This window comes from Bubalus kerabau, chromosome 15 (assembly GCF_029407905.1).
Source record: "Bubalus kerabau isolate K-KA32 ecotype Philippines breed swamp buffalo chromosome 15, PCC_UOA_SB_1v2, whole genome shotgun sequence".
NCBI classification, from domain to species: Eukaryota; Metazoa; Chordata; class Mammalia; order Artiodactyla; family Bovidae; genus Bubalus; species Bubalus kerabau.
Genome location: NC_073638.1, coordinates 36,231,393 through 36,251,741, shown reverse-complemented (window position 1 = coordinate 36,251,741; position 20,349 = coordinate 36,231,393). Strand labels below are relative to the sequence as shown.

General features: G+C 34.2%; 1 protein-coding gene across 37 annotated transcripts in view; it reads right to left on the bottom strand.

Moving 5' to 3' along the window:
• SOX6 (SRY-box transcription factor 6) overlaps positions 1–20,349 on the bottom strand; it is a 711,458-nt gene that overhangs the window by 278,692 nt on the left and 412,417 nt on the right. For all 37 annotated transcript variants that reach the window (XM_055548488.1, XM_055548501.1, XM_055548492.1 and 34 more), the window contains one exon: positions 13,895–13,984. In XM_055548488.1, the coding sequence (XP_055404463.1) occupies positions 13,895–13,984 (90 nt within the window). The remainder of the gene's footprint in view (positions 1–13,894; positions 13,985–20,349) is intronic.

Here is a 20,349-nt window from a genome sequence, read left to right as displayed (position 1 = left end):
ATGAAGAAACATGTCAAAACCCTAGAAGAACTTAAGTGAAGTGGAGAAAGGCAATTTACCTTAGAAAGAGCTCACGGTAATGATTGTAAAGATGATCAAAGGACCCAGGAGAAAAAATGGATGAACATAACAGGAAGTTAAAAGTCTTGAACAAAGAGTTAGAAAATACAAAGAAATCAATCGAGTAAAGATGCAGAATACAATTGAAATGAAAAATACATGAGAAGGAATCAATAGAATAAATGACACAGAGAAATGAATCAGCAAGCTGGAAGACAGAGTACTGGAAATCATTGAAGCAGAACAGAAAAAAGAATGAAAAACGAGGGCAATTTAAGAGACCACTGAGACAGCATCAAAAGTACCAACATTACATTATAGGGGTCCCAAAAGAGGAGAGAGAGAAAGGGGCAGATAACATACATGAAGACATAACAGCTGAAAAGTTTCCTAACCTGGAACAGGAAATAGACATCCAAGTCCAAGAAATATATAAAGAGTCCCAAGGAAGACTGCTGCTGCTAAGTCACTTCAGTCGTGTCTGACTCTGTGCGACCCCATAGACGGCAGCCCACCAGGCCCCCTGTCCCTGGAATTCTCCAGGCAAGAACACTGGAGTGGGTTGCCATTTCCTTCTCCAATACGTGAAAGTGAAAAGTGAAAGTGAAGTCGTTCAGTCATGTCTGACCCTCAGTGACCCCATGGACTGCAGCCTTCCAGGGTTCTCCGTCCATGGGATTTTCCAGGCAAGAGTACTGGAGTGGCGTGCCATTGCCTTAAAATGCAATTAAAATGGCAAAAATTAAAGATGTAGAGAGAATATTAAAAGTAGCAAGAGAAAAGCAACAAGTTATACATAACGAAACTTGCATAAGGCTACCAGCTGACATTTTGGTAGAAAGTGCAGGCCAGAAGGCACAATATATTTATATAAACTGATAAAAGAAAAAAAAAAACCTACAACCAAGAGTACTCTCTATTCAGCAAGGCTCTTATTCAGATTTGATGGAGACATCAAAATTTTTAGACAAGCAAAAGCTAAAAGAGTTCAGCACTACCAAGCTACCTGTACAAGAAATGTTCATGGGCTTTCTCTAAGTGAAAAAGAAGAGGCCACTACTAGAAACATAAAACTTACAAAAGGAAAATGCTCATTGGTAAAGGCAAATACACACTGAAGGTAGTTTATCAACCATGTACAAAGTTTGTAGGAAGGTTAAATAGACAAAAATACTAAAATCATCTATATTCACAACAACCATTTAAGGGATACACAAAAAACCAGTGGATGTAAAATATGATGTCAAAAAAAGCACTGGGGGTGGGGGAGATTGTTAGAATGCATTTAAAATTAAGAGATCAACAACTATATATATATATATATATATATATATATATATATATATATCATTATATACAAACCTCATGGTAACCCCAAACCAAAAATCTATAATACACACACAAAAAAGAGAAAGGTATCCAAACAATACTAAACATAAGGATCAAATCACAAAGAGAACACAAGAAGAAAGGAATCAAAAAGAACTACAAAACAACCTTAAAACAATTAACAAAATGGCAAAAAACATATACATATCAATAACTATTTTATGTATAATTTGACTACCTTCTCCAATCAAAAGACATAGAGTGACTGAAAGGATACAAAAAAAAAAAAAAAAATATATATATATATATATGCTGCCTATAAGACATTTACTTTAGATCTAAAGACACACTCAGATTGAAAGAGGATGAAAAAGGGTATTCCATGCAAATGGAAATCAAGACAGGGTGCCAATATTTACAGCATACAAAATAGACTTTAGAACAAAGACTATTACAAGAGACAAATAAAGACATTGCATAATGATCAAGGGATTAATCCAAGATGATACAACAATTGTAAATACCATCTAAACACATAAAGCAAATTAATAGACATAAAGGGAAAAATTGACATTAACCCAATAACAGTAGGGGACTTTAACATTCCACTTACATCAATGCCACATCTTTCAGGCAGATAATCAATAAGGAAACATTGGTTTAAAATGACACAGTAGATGAAATAGACTTGATACATATATATAGAATTTTGCATCAAAAAGCAGCAGAGTACACATTCTTTTCAAGTGCAAATGAAACATTCTCCAGGATAGACACAGCTAGGCCATAAAACAAGTATCTCTAAATTTAAAATTTAACGAATTTGAAAACATATCAAGCACCTTTTCTGACCACAACACTATGAGACTAGAAATCAACTACAAGGGGAAAAAGAAAAAACTGCAGAAATCTAAAACATGGGGAGACTAAACAGTATGTTACTAAACAACCAATGGATCACTGAAGAACTCAAAAGAAGAAATCAAAATGTACTGGGAGACAAATTAAAAAAAAAAAAGCAACTATTCAAACTCTATGTGATGCAGCAAAAGAGTTTTAAGAGGGAAGTTTATAGCCAATACAAGCTTACTTCAGGAAACAAGAAAAATCTCAAATAAATAACCCAACTTTAGACCTAAAGGAACTAGAAAAAGAAGAAAAGACAAAACTTAAAGTTAGTAAAAGGAAATAAATCATAATCATCAGAGCAGAAATAAATAAAATAGAGACTAACAAAGCAATAGGATAGATCAATAAAGCTAAGTACTGGTTCTTCAAAAAGAAACAAATTCAATAAACCTTTAGCTAGATTCATAAAGAAAAAAAGAAAGAAAGAAGGACACATAAATAAAATCAGAAATGAAAAATGAAGGGTTATAATAGACACCATAAGAATACAAAGGATCATAAGAGACAACTATGAACAACTATATGCCCATAAAAGGACAACCAAGAAAAAATCAACAAATTTGCAGAAATGTATAGTCTCCCAGGATTGAACCAGGAAGGAAGAAAATATGAGCAGACCAATTACCAGTAATGTTATTGAATCAATACTTCAAAAAAAAAAAAAACAACACTCCCAACAAACAAAAATCCAGGACCAGATGGCTTCACAGGTGAATTCTACCACATGTTTAGAGAACACTTTAGCATCTATCCTTCTGAAGCTATTTCAAAAAATTGCAGAAGAATCACTTTTGTGAGGCCAATATTACCCTGATACCAAAACCAGGCAAAGATATCACAAAAAATAAAATTAAAAGTCAGTATCACTGATGAATCTAGATACAAAAATCCTAAACAAATTATTAGCTAACCAAACCCAACAATACATTAAAAGGATCATACACCATGATCAAGTGGATTTATCCCAGGGATGCAAGCACAGCTCGATATCTGAAAGTCAATCAGTGTGATATACCACATTAAAAAATTGAAGAATAAAAACTATAAGGTCATCTCAACAGATGCAGAAAAGGTTTTCACAAAATTCAACATCTACGTATGATTTTTTAAAAACGGATGTTGAATTTTCCAGAAAGTGGGGAACATACCTCAACACAATAAGGGCCATATATGATCATCCCACAGATAACATCATGCATAACAGTGAAAAACTGAAAGCATTTCTTCTGAGATTAGGAATAAGAGAAGGATGTCCACTCTTGCCACTTTTATTCAACATAGTATGGAAAGTCTAAGCTCTAGCTAACCAGAAAAGAAAAATAAATAAATAAAATAAAAGGAACCAAAATTAGAAAAGAAGAAATAAAACTGTCACTGTTTATAAATGACATGATACTATACATGTGTGCATGCATACTAAGTGGCTTCAATAGTGTCCAACTCTTTGTGATCCTATGGACTGTAGCCTGCCAGGCTCCTCGGTCCATGGGATTCTCCAGGCAAGAATACTGGAATGGATTGCCATACCACCTCCAGCAGATCTTTCTGACTGAGGGATTGAAACCACATCACTTATATCTCCTGCATTGGCAGGCAGGTTCTTTACCACTAGTACCACCTGGGAAGCTCATGATACTATGCGTTGAAAACACTATGCATTGAAAATCCACTAGAAAACTACTAGAGCTCATCAGTGAATTTCATAGTTGATGGATACAAAATTAATACAAAGAAATCTGTTGCATTTATATAAACTAATAAGAGCTAGCAGAAAGAAATTAAAGAAACAATCCTATTGATAATTGCATCAAAAAGAATAAATTACCTAGGAAGAAACATATCTAAGAGATAAAACACATATACTTGGAAACCTATAAGACACTAATAAAAGAAATAAAAGATTATACAGTCAAATAAACAGATATATCATGTTCATTTTTAGAAAAATTAATTTTATTAAAATGACCATACTATCCATACAATCTAAAGATTTAATAGAATCCTTATCAAATTACAAATGGTATTTTTCATAGAACTAAAAAAATTCTAAAATGTGTGTGAAAATACAAAATACAACAGACAAAATAGTCTTACAAAAGAAGAACACAACTAGAAATATTACTCTCCCTAATTTCAAACTATAATACAAAGCTACAGTAACCAAAACAATATAGTACAGGCACAAAAACAGACACATAGGTCAATGGAATAGAATAGAGAGTCCAGAAACAAACTTACACACTTACAGTTAACTAATCTATGATGAGGGATACAAAACTATACAATAGAGAAAAGACAGTCTCTTCAATAAGAAGTGCTGGGAAAACTGGACAGCTACATGTAAAACAGTGAAATTAGAACATTTTCTCATACCATATAAAAAATAAACTCAAAATGAATTAAAGACTTAAATGTAAGGTAGATAGGTTTAGTTGCTAATTTGTGTCCAACTCTTGTGACCCCATGGACTGTAGCACATCAGGCTCCTCTATCCATGGGATTTCCCAGGCAATAATACTGGAGTGGGTTGCCATTTCCTTCTCCAGGGATCTTCCCAACCCAGGGATATAACCTAGGTCTCCTGCAATGCAAGCAGACTCTTTACGGACTGAGCTATCAGAGAAGCCCCAGAAATCATAAAACTCCTAGAAGAAAAAAATATGAAAAACATTCTTTGACATAAACTATAGCAATATATTTTGAGTCTGTCTCCTAAGGCAAAGGAATCAAAAAACAAAAATAAACAAATGAGACCTAATTTAAACTTGAAAGTTTTGCACAGCAAAGGAAACCATCACAACATGAAAAGACAATCTACTAAATGGGAGCAAATATTTGTAAATGATATCACTGATGAGTTAATATTTAAAATATACATATAGCCGATACAACTCAATATCAAAGAAACCAATCACCCAATTAAAAAATGGGCAGAAGGTGTGAAAGTATAAGTCTCTCAGTTGTGTCCAACTCTTTGCAACCCCACGGATTGCAGCCCACCAGACTTCTCTGTCCATGGAATTCTCCAGGCAAGAATACTGGAGTGGGTTGCCAATCCCTTCTCCAAAGGATCTTCCTGACCTAGGGTTGAACCCATGTCTCCCACACTGCAGACAGATTCTTTGCCATCTGAGCCACCAGAGAAGCTCAGGCAGAAGGCCTAAACAGACATTTTTCCAAAGAGGATATACAGATGGCCAACAGGCACATGAAAAGATGCTCACCACTACTAATCATTGGAGAAATGCAAATCAAAATCATGAGGTATCATCTCACATCTGACAGAATGCCTGTCATCAAAAAAAAAAAACACAAATAACAAAGTTGGCAAGGATATGGAGAAAAAGAAACCCTTGTACACTGTTGGTACAAATGTAAATTGGTGCAATCATTCTAGAAAACACTAAGGAGGTTCTTCAAAAAACTAAAAACTAGAAATATTATATGATCCAGCAATTCTACTCCTGGGTATATATCTTAAGAAAATGAAAACATTAATTCAAAAAGATACATATACCCCAATGTTCATAGCAGCATTAATTATAAGAGTCAAGATATGGACACAACCTAAAGTCCTTTTAACAGATAAATGGATAAAGAAGATGGAGTATGTATATATGGGCTTCCCTGGTAGCTCAGATGATGAAGAATTCACCTGCAATGCAGGAAACCATGGTTCAGTCTTGGGTTAGGAAGATACCTTAGAGAAAGGAATGGTTACCCACTCCAGTATCCTTCAAAATTCAGGTTTAAATTGAAGAAAGTAGGGAAAACCACTAGACCTATTAGATACGACCTAAATCAAATCCCTTATGATTATACACTGGAGGTGACAAATAGATTCAAGAGATTAGAATCTAATCTAATTGGTAGATAGAATGCTGAAGAACTATAGACAGAGGTTCATAACATTGTACAGGAAGTGGTGACCAAAACCAAGGAAAAGAAATGCAAGAAGGCAAAGTGGTTGTCTGAGCCTTACAAACAGCTGAGAAAAGAAAGGCAAAGGAGAAAGGAAGAGATATACCCAACTGAATGCAGAGTTCCAGAGAAAATCAAGGAGACATAAGAAAGCCTTCTTAAGTGAACAATGCAAAGAAAGATAGGAAAACAATAGAATGAGAAAGATTAGAGATCTCTTCAAGAAAACTGGAGATACCAAGGTTACATTTCAAGCAAAGTTATGCACAATAAAGGACAGAAATGGAAAGGACCTAACAGAAGCCGAAGAGATTAAGAAGAGGTGCCAAGAACAGAGAAAAACTATACCAAAAAGGGTCTTAATGACCCAGATAACCACAATACTCACTTAAAACCAGACATGCTGGAGTGTGAAGTCAAGTGGACCTAAAGGGAACATTACTACTAAAAAACTAGTGGAGGTGATAGAATTCCAGCTGAGCTATTTAAAATCCTAAAAGATGATGCTGTAAAAGTGTTGCAGTCAATACGTAATGAATTTGGAAAACTCAGCAGTTGCCACTGGACTGGGAAAGGTCAGTTTTCATTCCAGTTCCAAAGAAAGACAATGCCAAAGAATGTTCAAAAACTACCATATAATTGCACTCATTTTACCTGCTAGGAAGGGAATGCCCCAAATCCTTCAAGCTAGGCTTCAACAGTACATGAATCAAGAACTTTCAAATGTACAAGTTGGATTTAGAAAAGAACCAGAGATAAAATTGCCAACATATATAGGATCATAGGAAAAGCAAGGGGATTCCAGAAAAAATATCTACTTCTGCTTCACTGACTACACTAAAGCCTTTAACTGTGGATCACAACAAACCATGGAAAATTCTTATAGAGATAGGAATACCAGACCACCTTACCTGTCTCCTGAGAAACATGTATGCAGGTCAAGAAGCAAAGGCTAGAATCAGTGAATGTAGCCATGAAATTAAAAGATGCTTGCTCCTTGGAAGAAAAGCTATGACAAACTTAGGCAAAATATTAAAAAGCAGATACATCACTTTGCCAACAAATGTCTGTTTAGTCAAAGCTCTGGTTTTTTCAGTAGTCATGTATGGATGTGAAAGCTGGGTCATGAAGTCTGAGTGCCAAAGATTTGATGCTTTCAAACTTTGGTGCTGGAGAAGACTCTTGAGAGTCCTTTGGACTGCAACGAGATCAAACCAGTCAATCTGAAAGGAAATCAACCCTGAATATTCAGTGTAAGGACTGATGCTGAAGCTGAAACTCCAGTACTTTGGCTACATGATGCAAAGAGCTGATTCACTGGAAAAGACTCTGATTCTGGGAAAGGTTGAGGGCAGGATGAGAAGCAGGTGACAGAGGATGAGATAGTTGGATGGCATCATGGACTCAATGGACATGAGTTTGAGCAACCACGGGAGAGAGTGAAGGACAGGAAAGCCTGGCATGCTGCAGTCCATGGACTCGCAAAGAGTCACTGAGCGACTGAAATGATGCAGAGTACATCATGTGAAATGCCAGGCTGAATGACTCAAGCTGGAATCAAAATTTCTGGGAGAAATATCAACAATCTCAAATATGAAGATGATACCATTCTAACAGCAGAAAGCAAAGCGGCACTAAAGACTCTCTTGATGAAAGTTAAAGAGAAGAATGAAAAAATTGGCTAAAATCTGCAACATTCAAGAAAACTAAGATCATGGCATCTGGTCCCATCACCTCATGGCAAAGAGATGGGGAAAAAGTGGAAACAGTGACAGATTTTATTTTCTTGGGCTCAAAAATCACTGTGGATGGTAACTGCAGCCCAAAATTAAATGACACTTACTCTTTGGAAAAAAAGCCATGACAAACCTAGACAGCATATTAAAAAGCAGATCTTTGCCAACAAAAGTCTGTATCGTCAAAGCTATGGGTTTTCCAGTAGTCAGGTTCTGATGTGAGAGTTGGACCATAAAGAATGCTGAGCACCAAGAACTGATACTTTCAAATTGTGCTGAAGAAGACTCTTGAGAGTCTCTTGGTCTGCAAAGAAATCAAACCAGTCAATTCTAAAGGAAATCAACCCTGAATATTTCATTGGAAGGACTGATGCTGAAGCTCCAATACTTTGTTCACCTGATGCAAGTTCAGTTCAGTCACTCAGTCATGTTCGACTCTGTGACCCCATGGACTGCAGCACACCAGGACTCCCTGTCCATCACCAACTCCCAGAGTTTACTCAAACTCATTCCATTGAGTTGATGATGCCATCCAACCATCTCATCCTCTGTGGTCCCTTTCCCCTCCCACCTTCAATCTTTCCCAGCATCACGGTCTTTTCCAATGAGTCAGCTCTTTGCATCAGGTGGCCAAAGTATTAGAGTTTCAGCTTCAACATCAGTCCTTCCAATGAATATTCAGGACCTGATGCAAAGAGCCTACTCATTAGAAAAGACCCTATGCTGGAAAAGATTGAAGGCAAAAGGAGAAGGGCAGCAGAGAATGAGGTGGTTAGAAAACATCACTGACTCAATGGACATGAATTTGAGCAAACTTGGATATAGTGAAGGACAGAAGAACTTAGCATGCTGCAGTCCATGGGGTGGTAGAAAGTCAGACATGACTTAGTTACTGAACAAAACAAATCAATAATTACCTTAAATGTCATTGCACTAAATTCTCCAATCAAAAGGTATAGCATGGTAGATAAGATTCTAAAAAAAAGAAAAGAGCCTATAATATGCTGCCTACAACACTTTAGGGTAAAGGACACACAAAGAATATAAAAACAGATTCTCACTTACTAAGATGTTATCTATTGAATAGTTTTACATAGCCATCTTCCATAGAAAAGAAGGGTTAATAACAACTGTAATATAAGCAAATAAAAGTATGAAGTACATTAAAATAAGACAATACCATGACTAATCAGTGTTTATTTCATTATTTAATTTGAGAAACAAAAACCAATAAGATATACCATTAACTAAAATACAATTTATCATAGAAACTCCTAATAAAATATAACTAGAATATTTTTAATGTTTAAAAATATCTTAAATAATAGTCAATATAATATTTAACGGTGAAATATTAAACAAACACAATTCCATAAACTAAAAACTACGTAAAATACTTGCTATTACCTGTTTTCCCTAATATTATTCTTGACATTCTAGGCAGTGTATTAAAAGAAGTGATGGAAAAAAGGAACAAATAACTGCCCAAAAAGAGGAGAAAACACATCAGCTGAAATATGACTAGACCTAACAAGCTTGACAAAAAGGGAAGTTATAAAATGAGCCAGCAAAATGCAATATCATCCCTAAATACAGTAACAAAAAGAGAGTAGTATGAAAAATATAACATTCACAAATAAAAAATTAAATATTGTAGAGGAAATATTAAAAGAAATGTGCTGAATCTATATGTAAGAAACAAAACATTGTTCAGAAACATAAAAGAATTGATTGAATAAGTTATTTGGAATGGAAAGATTCAACATTAAAAAGATTTTAGCTACCCTATAGTTTTATAATCTTTTTAAAAATCACTTTGCAATTTTAATTAACAACTTCTAAATCTAAGGTAAATTTTACAGAAGTATACAGGCACCTTAAGAAAAATTTTGAATGAGGTCTTGCAATACTGGTCAAAAATACTATAAAGCTACAGTGACTAACACAGCCTAGCACTTTAAAAGTTTAGATAGAAAGATAAATGGAAAAGAGCTAAAAAACAAGAGTGGCTGCAAATATGCGATCCATATATAATAAAAGATGTTATTTCAAGTCAGATGGGATAACATGGGTTATTTAATAAATGATACAGAGATATTTGGTTAACTGCTTGAGAAAAAAAATTTGAAATTATCCATCAAAATATATCCAAGAGGAATGAAAGGGTTAAGTGTATAAAAATATAGTCAAAGAATTCGAAGAAAATACAGTAGAATATAATTTTAGATTGGGAGAAACCTTTCTAAACAAACCCCAAACAGAGAAAAAAAAAAAAAGGGAAAAAGAGCATTAAAACAGGGAGGGAAAGATTTGACGACAAAACCATACAGTAAAGAAAATGACAAAATACACAAATATGACAAAGAAAGGCTAGTACCACTAAAGAGTCTTATGAAACCATAAGAACTAAACAAATCCTTTAAAGGAAAAATGGGCAAACAACATAAACAGACAATTTACAAAGGAAGAGATATTTAGTCCAAATGAATTTATGTAAAACTTCTCATTATCAGTCAATATCAAATGAATTCAAAATATATCAGCAACAATGTTATATTCCCCTATCAAACTGGCAAGGAATGTTTAAAATAATCATAGATGGCAAGGAAATACTTGCTAGTGAGAGCACAGAACCCTATATTCTATCTGAAGGGCTACGTGGCAATATGAACAAAAAGTCTTTCCAAAAAGAACACATCCTTCAACTCAGTAATTTCACTTTTTCAGAATATATCTATATCCTAAGAAAATAATTACTAAATAACACTGAAAATACTAAAAAGTTAGCCATTTTTAAGGTTTTCTTTATAATGACAAACAATAAAACCTTAAATATTGAATAACAGTCTCAGTCAAATTATAAGAACCTCACTTTATATCATATTTGCTGCAAATAAAAGTAATATTTTAGAAGACAACCTAATCATAGGGAAATTCATAATATATCATTAAGTGGGAAAAGTAAATTACAAAAAATTGTAAAAGGATGATTCGAATTTTAAGGGAAAATAATTCTAAGGCATATGCACACATTAAAATGGAAAGGATATACACTATAATATAGGTAGAATTAAAGGACAATTATATTTTCCTTTAGGTGTGTTTATATTCTTTTTATAATACATATGAATTTTATAATGAGGGGAAAATAATGAAATATATAAATACACATGGCTAAGATACACTAAACCATAGTAGTATGGTTTTCATTTCTTTTCCCTTTTTTAAAAAAATTATTTTGTGGCCACACTGCATAGCAGGCAGGATCTTAGTTCCCCAAACAGGGATAGAACTCGACACCCTCGTAGTAGAGGAATGGAGGGCTAACCACTGAAACACCACGAAATTCCCCAGGTATGTTTTTCTTGGAGATAGTATTTAAATCACCCTAAATTATCTGAATAATTAGAACCAATTTTGGTGACTAGTAACTGACTTGATCTCACCTACAATAAAAGTGTGTGTTGAGTTTTAGTAGCGGCTCAATCAAACTACTTGAATGCTATTTTAACTAAATTTTTTTGTTTTTTTTTAATCATATTTTTGGAATCTTTTCATATGATTATGCTGACAAAATATAAAGATGTAAAAACAGACACTGATGTAGAGTAAATCAAAATGAAAAATTTGGTAAGAATCTTATCTTCTACGCCCATAAAAACAGCAGCACACAAATGAAAGTTCACATTTTACAAACAGAATCCAGAAAAACAAAAAGTTAAAGAATTTGAAAAGCCTGAGTTTGCATGTTTCACTTTTGAGATTTTGACTACATAAAGCTAGTACAGTTTTGCATTTTTGAATCAAAAATAAAGAAATATAGAAAGTGGGATTGGAAAGATAACCCAAATCATAAAAACTTGATGCTGAATCATAACATAATAAAATGTTAGCTTCCACGTTACTGAGAGAAAACAAGACCCCCATCATTCACGCTGGCAAAAGCTTGCCTTTGCATAAACCATTTCTGTACTCACTGTCATAAAACCAATGACTTTGGAAAGGGAAGAAAACAGAGAATGACGTGCAAAGTAGCACACACCATGTTATTGCAGCTGGATAAAGAATATGTCACTAATGACTTTCTACACGTCAGTTATAAATTGAGTTTCTTTTTCTTTTCCAAAATAGCAAATAGCCTTTATGAGTTCAAAACAGAAGCAGTGAAATTCAAAAATACTACCCACTTTCCACTTGATTTTGATACTGCATTAGTTAATAGAATGTTATTAATTATTCCTTGGAAAAGATATGACTACCCTTTCTCTTCATTTGAGTTGAATATAACATGTCTGAATACTAGGCAATATTCTATAATAAATTCAAAATAAAATTTTCATCAGATAGTTATCACCAAATGTTCATCTTAAATGAGAAATTACCCATGGGAATATTCACCTGAAGTCATTTGATAAGTTCAGAAAACTAATGTAATTGAGTTCTCAAATTGTCAGTTTAAGTGACAGAGTGATAGATAGAGCAATGACTATCTGTAAGGGATGACCGAGAAAAGTAATTAATGACAACAGATTCTATCCACAATACCAAAAGCTACTTCAGTACTTCATACAGTACTTCCTCTCCATAAAAGAATCAACAAGAGGGAGCTGGGCAAAAAGTATAACTGCTTAACTGATAGGGCAGGTTAATTTTGTAATGGATTGGGACTGCCCACCTCTTAATTTGTTTCAAAATAATAATGCCAATCAATTATCTTTAAAATAAGGATGCTCATCCTCAGCCAGGTCAGAGATCATGAAATGTTAAGTTCTGTGAAATCTATTTGAGATTAATTAACCTAAGATCCTATGGGCAGTTAATAACAAGCACAACTTTCCCTCATGAGGGTTTCCTTAAGTGCAAGCCGTTTAAAAGCTTTACATATACTAATTCTCTTAATGAACCTTGGTAGGTACTTTTGTTGTGTGTGCTCAGTCGTGTTCGACTCTTTGTGACCCCATGGATTGTAGACCGCCAGGTTCCTCTGTCCATAGAATTTTCCAAGCAAGAACAATGGAGTAGGTTGTCATTTCCTCCACCAGGGGATCTTCCTGATCCAAGGATTGAACCTGTATCTCCAGCATCTCCTGCATTGGCAGGCGTATTCTTTACCACTGCACCACTTGGGAAGCCCAAGTACTTTTACTACCCTCATTTTAGATACAAGGAATTCAAAACATTGAAACCTTCAGTGACTTGCCCCAAGTCACTCATCTAGTAAGTTGACAGAGTCAGAATCTGAACAGGGAACCAGGCCTCAGAATCCAGTCATAAATATAAATAGCACATTCTATAAACTCCTTTGTTATAGTTACTACAGCTGATCATTTTTGACCAGAAAAAAATTCAAATTAGTGATTTGGATTCATCAATTAAGCTACTATAATTTCAAAGGGAAGGACTAAAATTATCTTTATTTAATTTGTTCATTTTTGACATAACATTGTTTTCATACTTTTTTGTTCAGCAAATGAAACTTCCCTGGTAGCTCAGCTGGTAAAGAATCTGCCTGCAATGCAAGAGACCCTGGTTCAATCCCTGGGTCGGGAAGATTCCTGGAGGAGGGTATGACAACCCACTCCAATATTCTTGCCTGAAGAACCCCAATGAACAGAAGAGCCTGGCAGGCAAAGAGTCAGACACAACTGAGTGACTAAGCACAGCACAGCTAAAGCTACTGTTTTCCTTCTGTGCCAAGGAGGAGACTAATGAAGTAGTGTGTCCTGTAAGTTATATGTTTATAGACTGTAAAAAGGGAAAAATTTCATTCTATAAACATTACAAAAGAATAAAAGTTCAGGAACACATTGTATATTTACCCTCTTAAATATAAATATCAGAAGTAAGAATTTAATGTTGGGGTACAGAAGATAAGCAGATGTATTGTGGTACAAAATAACATTTCTACATTGATATGTTTGATATTTTGTATACTGTACCTTTAATTTCTCCAAGAAGTTCACTGGTATTTAATCTTTCCATTTTTTCCTTCCAATCTTTTGAAAGTAGTTTTTCCATGCAGGAGGAATCTATTTAAATAAAAAAGTAAGTATTAAAAATATACATGTTTTAGATAAGTATTAAAATATTACAAATATAGAAGTCTATGGAGTTAATGGAGAAATTCTATCATTCAAAAATGATCAAAGATTTTTTTGCCGCTTTAACCAAGGATATAGACAAGTATATTATTCTATCTATTATAAAATGACACAACTAAATTTTTTTTTGCTGGAAAATTATTTACAATATTCCCAGGAGAAAAAAAGACAATGCTCAATAATCTTATTTTGGTATTATAATTTTAGCTAATTAATATTCAGCCAGCATTTATCATTTCTTTAGACTAATAGGACAGAACAAGGAGCTTTTTTCTACAAGCTTAAGTTTAGATATTATTCCTTTTAATTCAGGTGACTTTTTTTTTTTAAGTCCAAGCAAAATCTGTGTGCAGTTCAAGGAAGAATGACAAATTTTCAAGTGAGAAGAGAATAATCAATCTGTAACTCCTTGTTCCTTAAAAAAATACACAGATGGCAACTTTTGTAAAATACCCATTTACAGTAAAATGCAAAGAAAATAAACTTGAGATATTCTGTCTCCCAGTAATAGAAACAGTTAAAACTTTTATATAAAAAGAGATGCATGATCTTTTCAAAAAGATCCTTATTTAAACGCTATTTGACCTACTGCATTTTTAAACAGCATACTAGATTTTGGAAGTTATTACACTTGTTTCTATAAGATTCATAAAGCTTACAGAAGTTTACATTTTAGAGTGTTCTAATAATTAGCAAATTTTTATCAATGAGTTATTTTTCCTCTGATCAGGTAGATTTGAAACTAGAGCTACTGCTTATAACTACTTACATGCATCTTATAAGTCTCAAATTTTAATAAACAGGCCACATTTCCAAAAGGGAAAGCAGATTTAAATATTCAATCCTTAGTGCAAAGCATACTCCCATTATACTTTAACATTCCAAGTGTCAAAATTCTGATAATCTCTTTTTAAAATTATATTTAAAAACTTATTTCAACTCCAAATGTTTTTTCTCTCCCATATCAGTACCTATCTCTTTAGCATTTTCCCTTTCATTTCTTCTCCAACTTCTAAGTCCTCCTTGAATTTTTCAGAATGACAGTAAGGCTAAGATGGATCTAAAGGGTTTCAGAAACTTGATAAGCTTAGGCAAAGACAGTGAGCCCCTGGGTAAGAGATGAGAAGACACTGCATGGTTAGAACATATTGGTGAAAACAATTAACATTTGTCCATGACATGATCAATCAATCAAGAAATGGATGGAATCCAGATCAGTGTGTTGGTAAACGGCTGATGAAGAACTAGCTATCACAGGAGCCAAAGTTCTTTCTAAATAGAAGTCAGCTTGATTCTATTAAGTGAAAGCTCCTTGCTCCTCCCCTTACTTCTTCCCTTCTTTCCTTTCCTCCTTTTCTTCCAGGCTTTCCTATTAATTATTTTCTTTTAAACAAATGATCTACCACTTTGATTAAAAATTGGATTCTGAGTGACCTGCCAATAGAGTCTCTATGCATATGCATACGTTCAGTTTGCATTTAATTTCCAAAATATTCTCTTGGATTTTAATTCAGAAACAAGGTATATACTTTGTTCTGTACATATTTTGTTTCTAGGCAAAAGTCAAAGAAAAGATAATGTTAGGTGTGAGGGTCAAGAAGGAAATCTTCAAAGTCATGCCTCTCAGAGATTCAGTTCAGTTCAGTCGCTCAGTCATGTCTGACTCTTTACGACCCCATGAATCGCAGCATGCCAGGCCTCCATGTCCATCACCAACTCCCAGAGTTCACTCAAACTCATGTCCATCGAGTCTGTGATGCCATCCAGCCATCTCATCCTCTGTCATCCCCTTCTCCTCCTGCCCCCAACCCCTCCCAGCAGCAGGGTCTTTTCCAATGAGTCAACTCTTCGCATGAGGTGGCCAAAGTATTGGAGTTTCAGCTTTAGCACCAGTCCTTCCAATGAACACCCAGGACTGATTTCCTTTAGAATGAACTGGTTGGATCCCCTTGTAGCCCAAGGGACTTTCAAGGGTCTTCTCCAACACTACAAGTCAAAAGCATCAATTCTTCGGTGCTCAGCTTTCTTCACAGTCCAACTTTCACATCCATACATGACCACAGGAAAAACCATAGCCTTGACTGGACGGACCTTTGTTGGCAAAGTAATGTCTCTGCTTTTTGCTATCAGAGATTACTTTTTCTCAAGTCAGGTTTAAATTTCTGGATATAACATTAGGTCATATGTAAGAATAATCAACAAAATGCCTTCAACTTCCTCTCCTACTCAGTTCTGTTACTTTTTAAAAAAACTTTTTCATATATATTACAACATCATACTAAACTGATAATCACTGAAATAAATGCTAAAGTATAACTTGTTTGGTTAAAATTTGAGTTGAGTCAACATATTATAATGATCAAGACAAAATCCCAATTTACTAGTAATGATCGAAAATTCAGAGCAAGTTCATGAACCAGGATTAGATATATACTAAATGTAAAACAGCTAAAATATGTCTCTCATTTCTATTAATAGACCTGAAATCTTTCAGAGCTCCAGGAAAAGAATGCTAAAATTTCATAGGAGAAAACAGAATTATATGGACAACATGAACATATTTATCAAATATATTTGAAGACACAGCTTTATATAAGAGCTAGTCATTAATTAAATGGTTAATAAATTAAAAACATTTCACATTTCTATTAGAAAAATTAATCCTCACCATAATTCTGAGTTAATCTAGCTATACAAATTCTCATTTCAGTAGAAGAAACTGAAAAGAAAAAAATAAAGCAATCTTTGCATGTCTATATTTATAGCTCATGAAAATATTTAGTAACAATCACTGATTGTCTTTATCCGCAGGGCAATAAAAGTCATGCCATACCACTTTATCAACATTCAAAAGTGTGAGAAAATCTCTTGAAAAACAGGTTTCTCACCTAAAATCTATTTGCCAGCCCTCTAAGGATATACATACACAATAAGTACTCAGCACACTCCATAATGTAATATAAAACAAGTAAGGTAAGGTAAGAAAGTCCAGAAGATGCAGGCTGTTATTAAAAGCTACATAGGCAGAGGATACTACTACCTCTACCAAGATGTTTCTGACTTGAAACGAGGACATATATAATAGATAAAACTAAATGAAATCTATATTTTCAAATTTACCATTAAAAATAATATCCAGGTAAGGACAAAAATAAAAAATCAAGTATTCATCCTCCTTGTGCCACATACTTCAACTATAGTACTAGGACTCTAGCTTTACAGAGGCAGTTCATCAGATCAGACTTTGCCCTTTCTGATCATGCACATATGCAATAAATCAAAGAGGTCAAAATAAGTAAAGAAGTCTAGTTTGCATTATGGACAGGGAAAGATTAAGCCCATGTTTGAATTCAGTCCTCATGCAGGATTTCAAATGGAAAAAAAGAACTAAACATCACCCAGAATTCTTGGACCACTGCACAGGAAAATATGTTTTACACGATGGACTGGTAAACATCGAATGCAGTTATGCTAGTGCCACAGTCCTCAACACAATGAAAAATAGACAGTGTATTTCATTATCTGAGTTTGACTACTCAAATTTTAGTATTTTGACTGAGTTGTCTTCAGCTAATTAGGAGAAGACTAATTCAGCTAAGTAAAATACCTTTTGGAAATTAAGATTAGAAAACTACAACATTATAGTATCACAATATTATAGTATGTGTCACCATTGTACGTACATATTAAAAATGAATGTAAACCTAACACTTCAGCATAAAAGTGAAAAATGCCAAAATTAATTCCTATTCCTATGAAAGAATTAGTGTCCATAAAACAATATATAACTAATGAATCCAAGAGTTTATTATATTTATCTTGCCCAATTTTTGTAAATAATGTGAGAAAAACACCACTATCAAAAGTTAAGAGTTGAACTTCAGTTCTTGTTTATTTTTAACCAAGGATGTAAAGGGTTTTGATATGGTATAAATTAATTCTCAGCCGCATAGCTATGTTTTCCCTTTTCCTTTGCAAATCTAAGTTTTTCTATTTCAATAAACTTTTTCTAAGGAAAAAAAGAAAGATATAATTCAGAACTAGCATGTTATAAATATACAGCATAATGGATTGCAAAGCAATGTTTCTGCTTCCTAAGTACCCAGGTATCAAACCAGGTAAGTCAGGAATGTTTTATCATGCTAATAATTAATTTCACAGCACAAGAGAAATTTGAAGTAAGTTGTTTATTTCCTAATCTAAATGATGATGTTTTAGGAAAAATTTTAAATTATTCCTAGTTAAACAAAGTTGCAGTAGTTTTATTAACTCTTAACTCTAAGCAAAGTAAAGAGTCTAAGAGTAAATAAAGAAATAATCACTAAAACGAAATCATGGGAAACAGGAAAGGATAATGGGAAAATTTTTTTATTGTACTTTAAAACAATTTACCTGTGAGTAAACACTTATCATTATTCCTTTTACCTCAAAGTGATACTTAAAGTTAGAAATGCTAAAACATTAGAAATATGATACAGAAAATAACTTTAAAATACTTTAGTGAGAAACAACAATGTCTGCCCTCCTGTATGCATATTTCCTACTGCTTTTTAAACTTTGTTTAAAGCAATCCCTTTTATTTTTACCACAGGAATCATAAATTTCAAGGGCAATAAATTTTCTATGTATCCAAAGAACAGTGATAACTTATCAAAAGTATCCTTGACCTTGGTTTACAGCTAATTTTGATAATATATATTTATATCCCTGCTGATCATCAATCTCATATTTTTCATTAGGAAACAGAGATGCACATGGCAGTTACTGTACATTTTTCCACAGTGACAAGTGCTCCACAATACAGTGGGATAAAATTGGAGCTTGGAGAGCTTGAAGAGCACTCTTAAATTTTAATTAAAACCCTCCAAGCTCACTAAAATAATTAGACACTAAAATGCGCCAGTTTTATTTTGAAGTCACTGTAACGTACAGAGCACACTCCCTGACGACTACGCGTGCTCTCCTTCTCTCTCTCTCCCTCTCTCCAGTGAAACAACTGATTTTCCAAATACGATCAAGGAGGTATAAATAGAGGCTGTTCTCAATCTTGCTCTTCATGCTGGGAAGCTGACAGAAAAGACAGTAGAGTGGGCTTCTCAGACTGCACCAAACGAACCTAGAACAACTCGCCTAACCAAGAGCTCGAATCACTGACAAACTGCAGATAAAATTCAGTCTTCAAGGAACACCACGAGTTATATCACTGATCTTTTTTGATCCAAAAGTCAAACCTTTAACCTCTTAAATGTTTTTGCTATCTTAAAATATCTCATACAATGCTATATTCCATCCTATTTTTAGCCAAGCAGCGAGAGAAAGCATGCCTTTCCCATACAGCAGGGCAATGATATAAACATCAACACAGATGCTCTGCCAGGAAGAGCTGGACTTCTCAAGCACTTGATCATTAAGGAATGCACCAACTGTTTTGGATAATCTCGTGCCAGCTCCCCTTTTGCTCCACACTCCCCTCTGGGAGTGGCCAATCTTGTCCTGGTCCTAATTTTTCATTTTACTCCTCCATAGCCTCCCCCCATCCCCCAAAAGATGAGAAATGGCATTTATGCCTAGCAATGAAAAAGCAAGCTCACTTCCCCAAACAGACCAAAACTTTCAAACAATTAACCCTCCCCTCTTCTTTCAGATAAATTACTAAGTATAAAATGCAATCTGTTTCCTTTGTTTATTCAATATGAACAATTTGTAAATGACTCAAGGATAAAATTCAGAAAATGTTGTGCTAAATTAGAACCATTATAAACATGCTAATGACTCAATGCTTGAGTAAAACACGCATGATCGGTGTGAAGAAATAGATTTAGTTCCTGTGAAATTCTGTTGTGCTGCTTTAAAATGATTTGGTCATTAAATCAGATATATTCCTTCCAGGAAAAATGTTAATTCTACAACCACTTTACTAGATAATATACTGTGAGTGTCTCGGTATGTGTGTGTCAATGGTAGCTATTGAAAATGTCATTTGAACTCTTGGATGCACAATTTTGACATATTCATGACAGAGAGAAAGCCCCACATTTAAGAGCTGCCAGAAATACATACATAGACATCATCACATTAAGTTCAATATTCTCTCTTTGTACTGTTTTTATCTACCAAAGTCTGATAATGTTTTATAGGGACCACTTAAAACTGGCACTTAACATACATTCACGGAACTCACACTGTTCTACACGTGCAGGTAAGAGGTATCTCTTTCATCTGCTTTTCAAACCTGCTTACCACCTAAAAGTATCAGAACTTCCCTGGTGGCTCAAATGGTTAAGCGTCTGTCT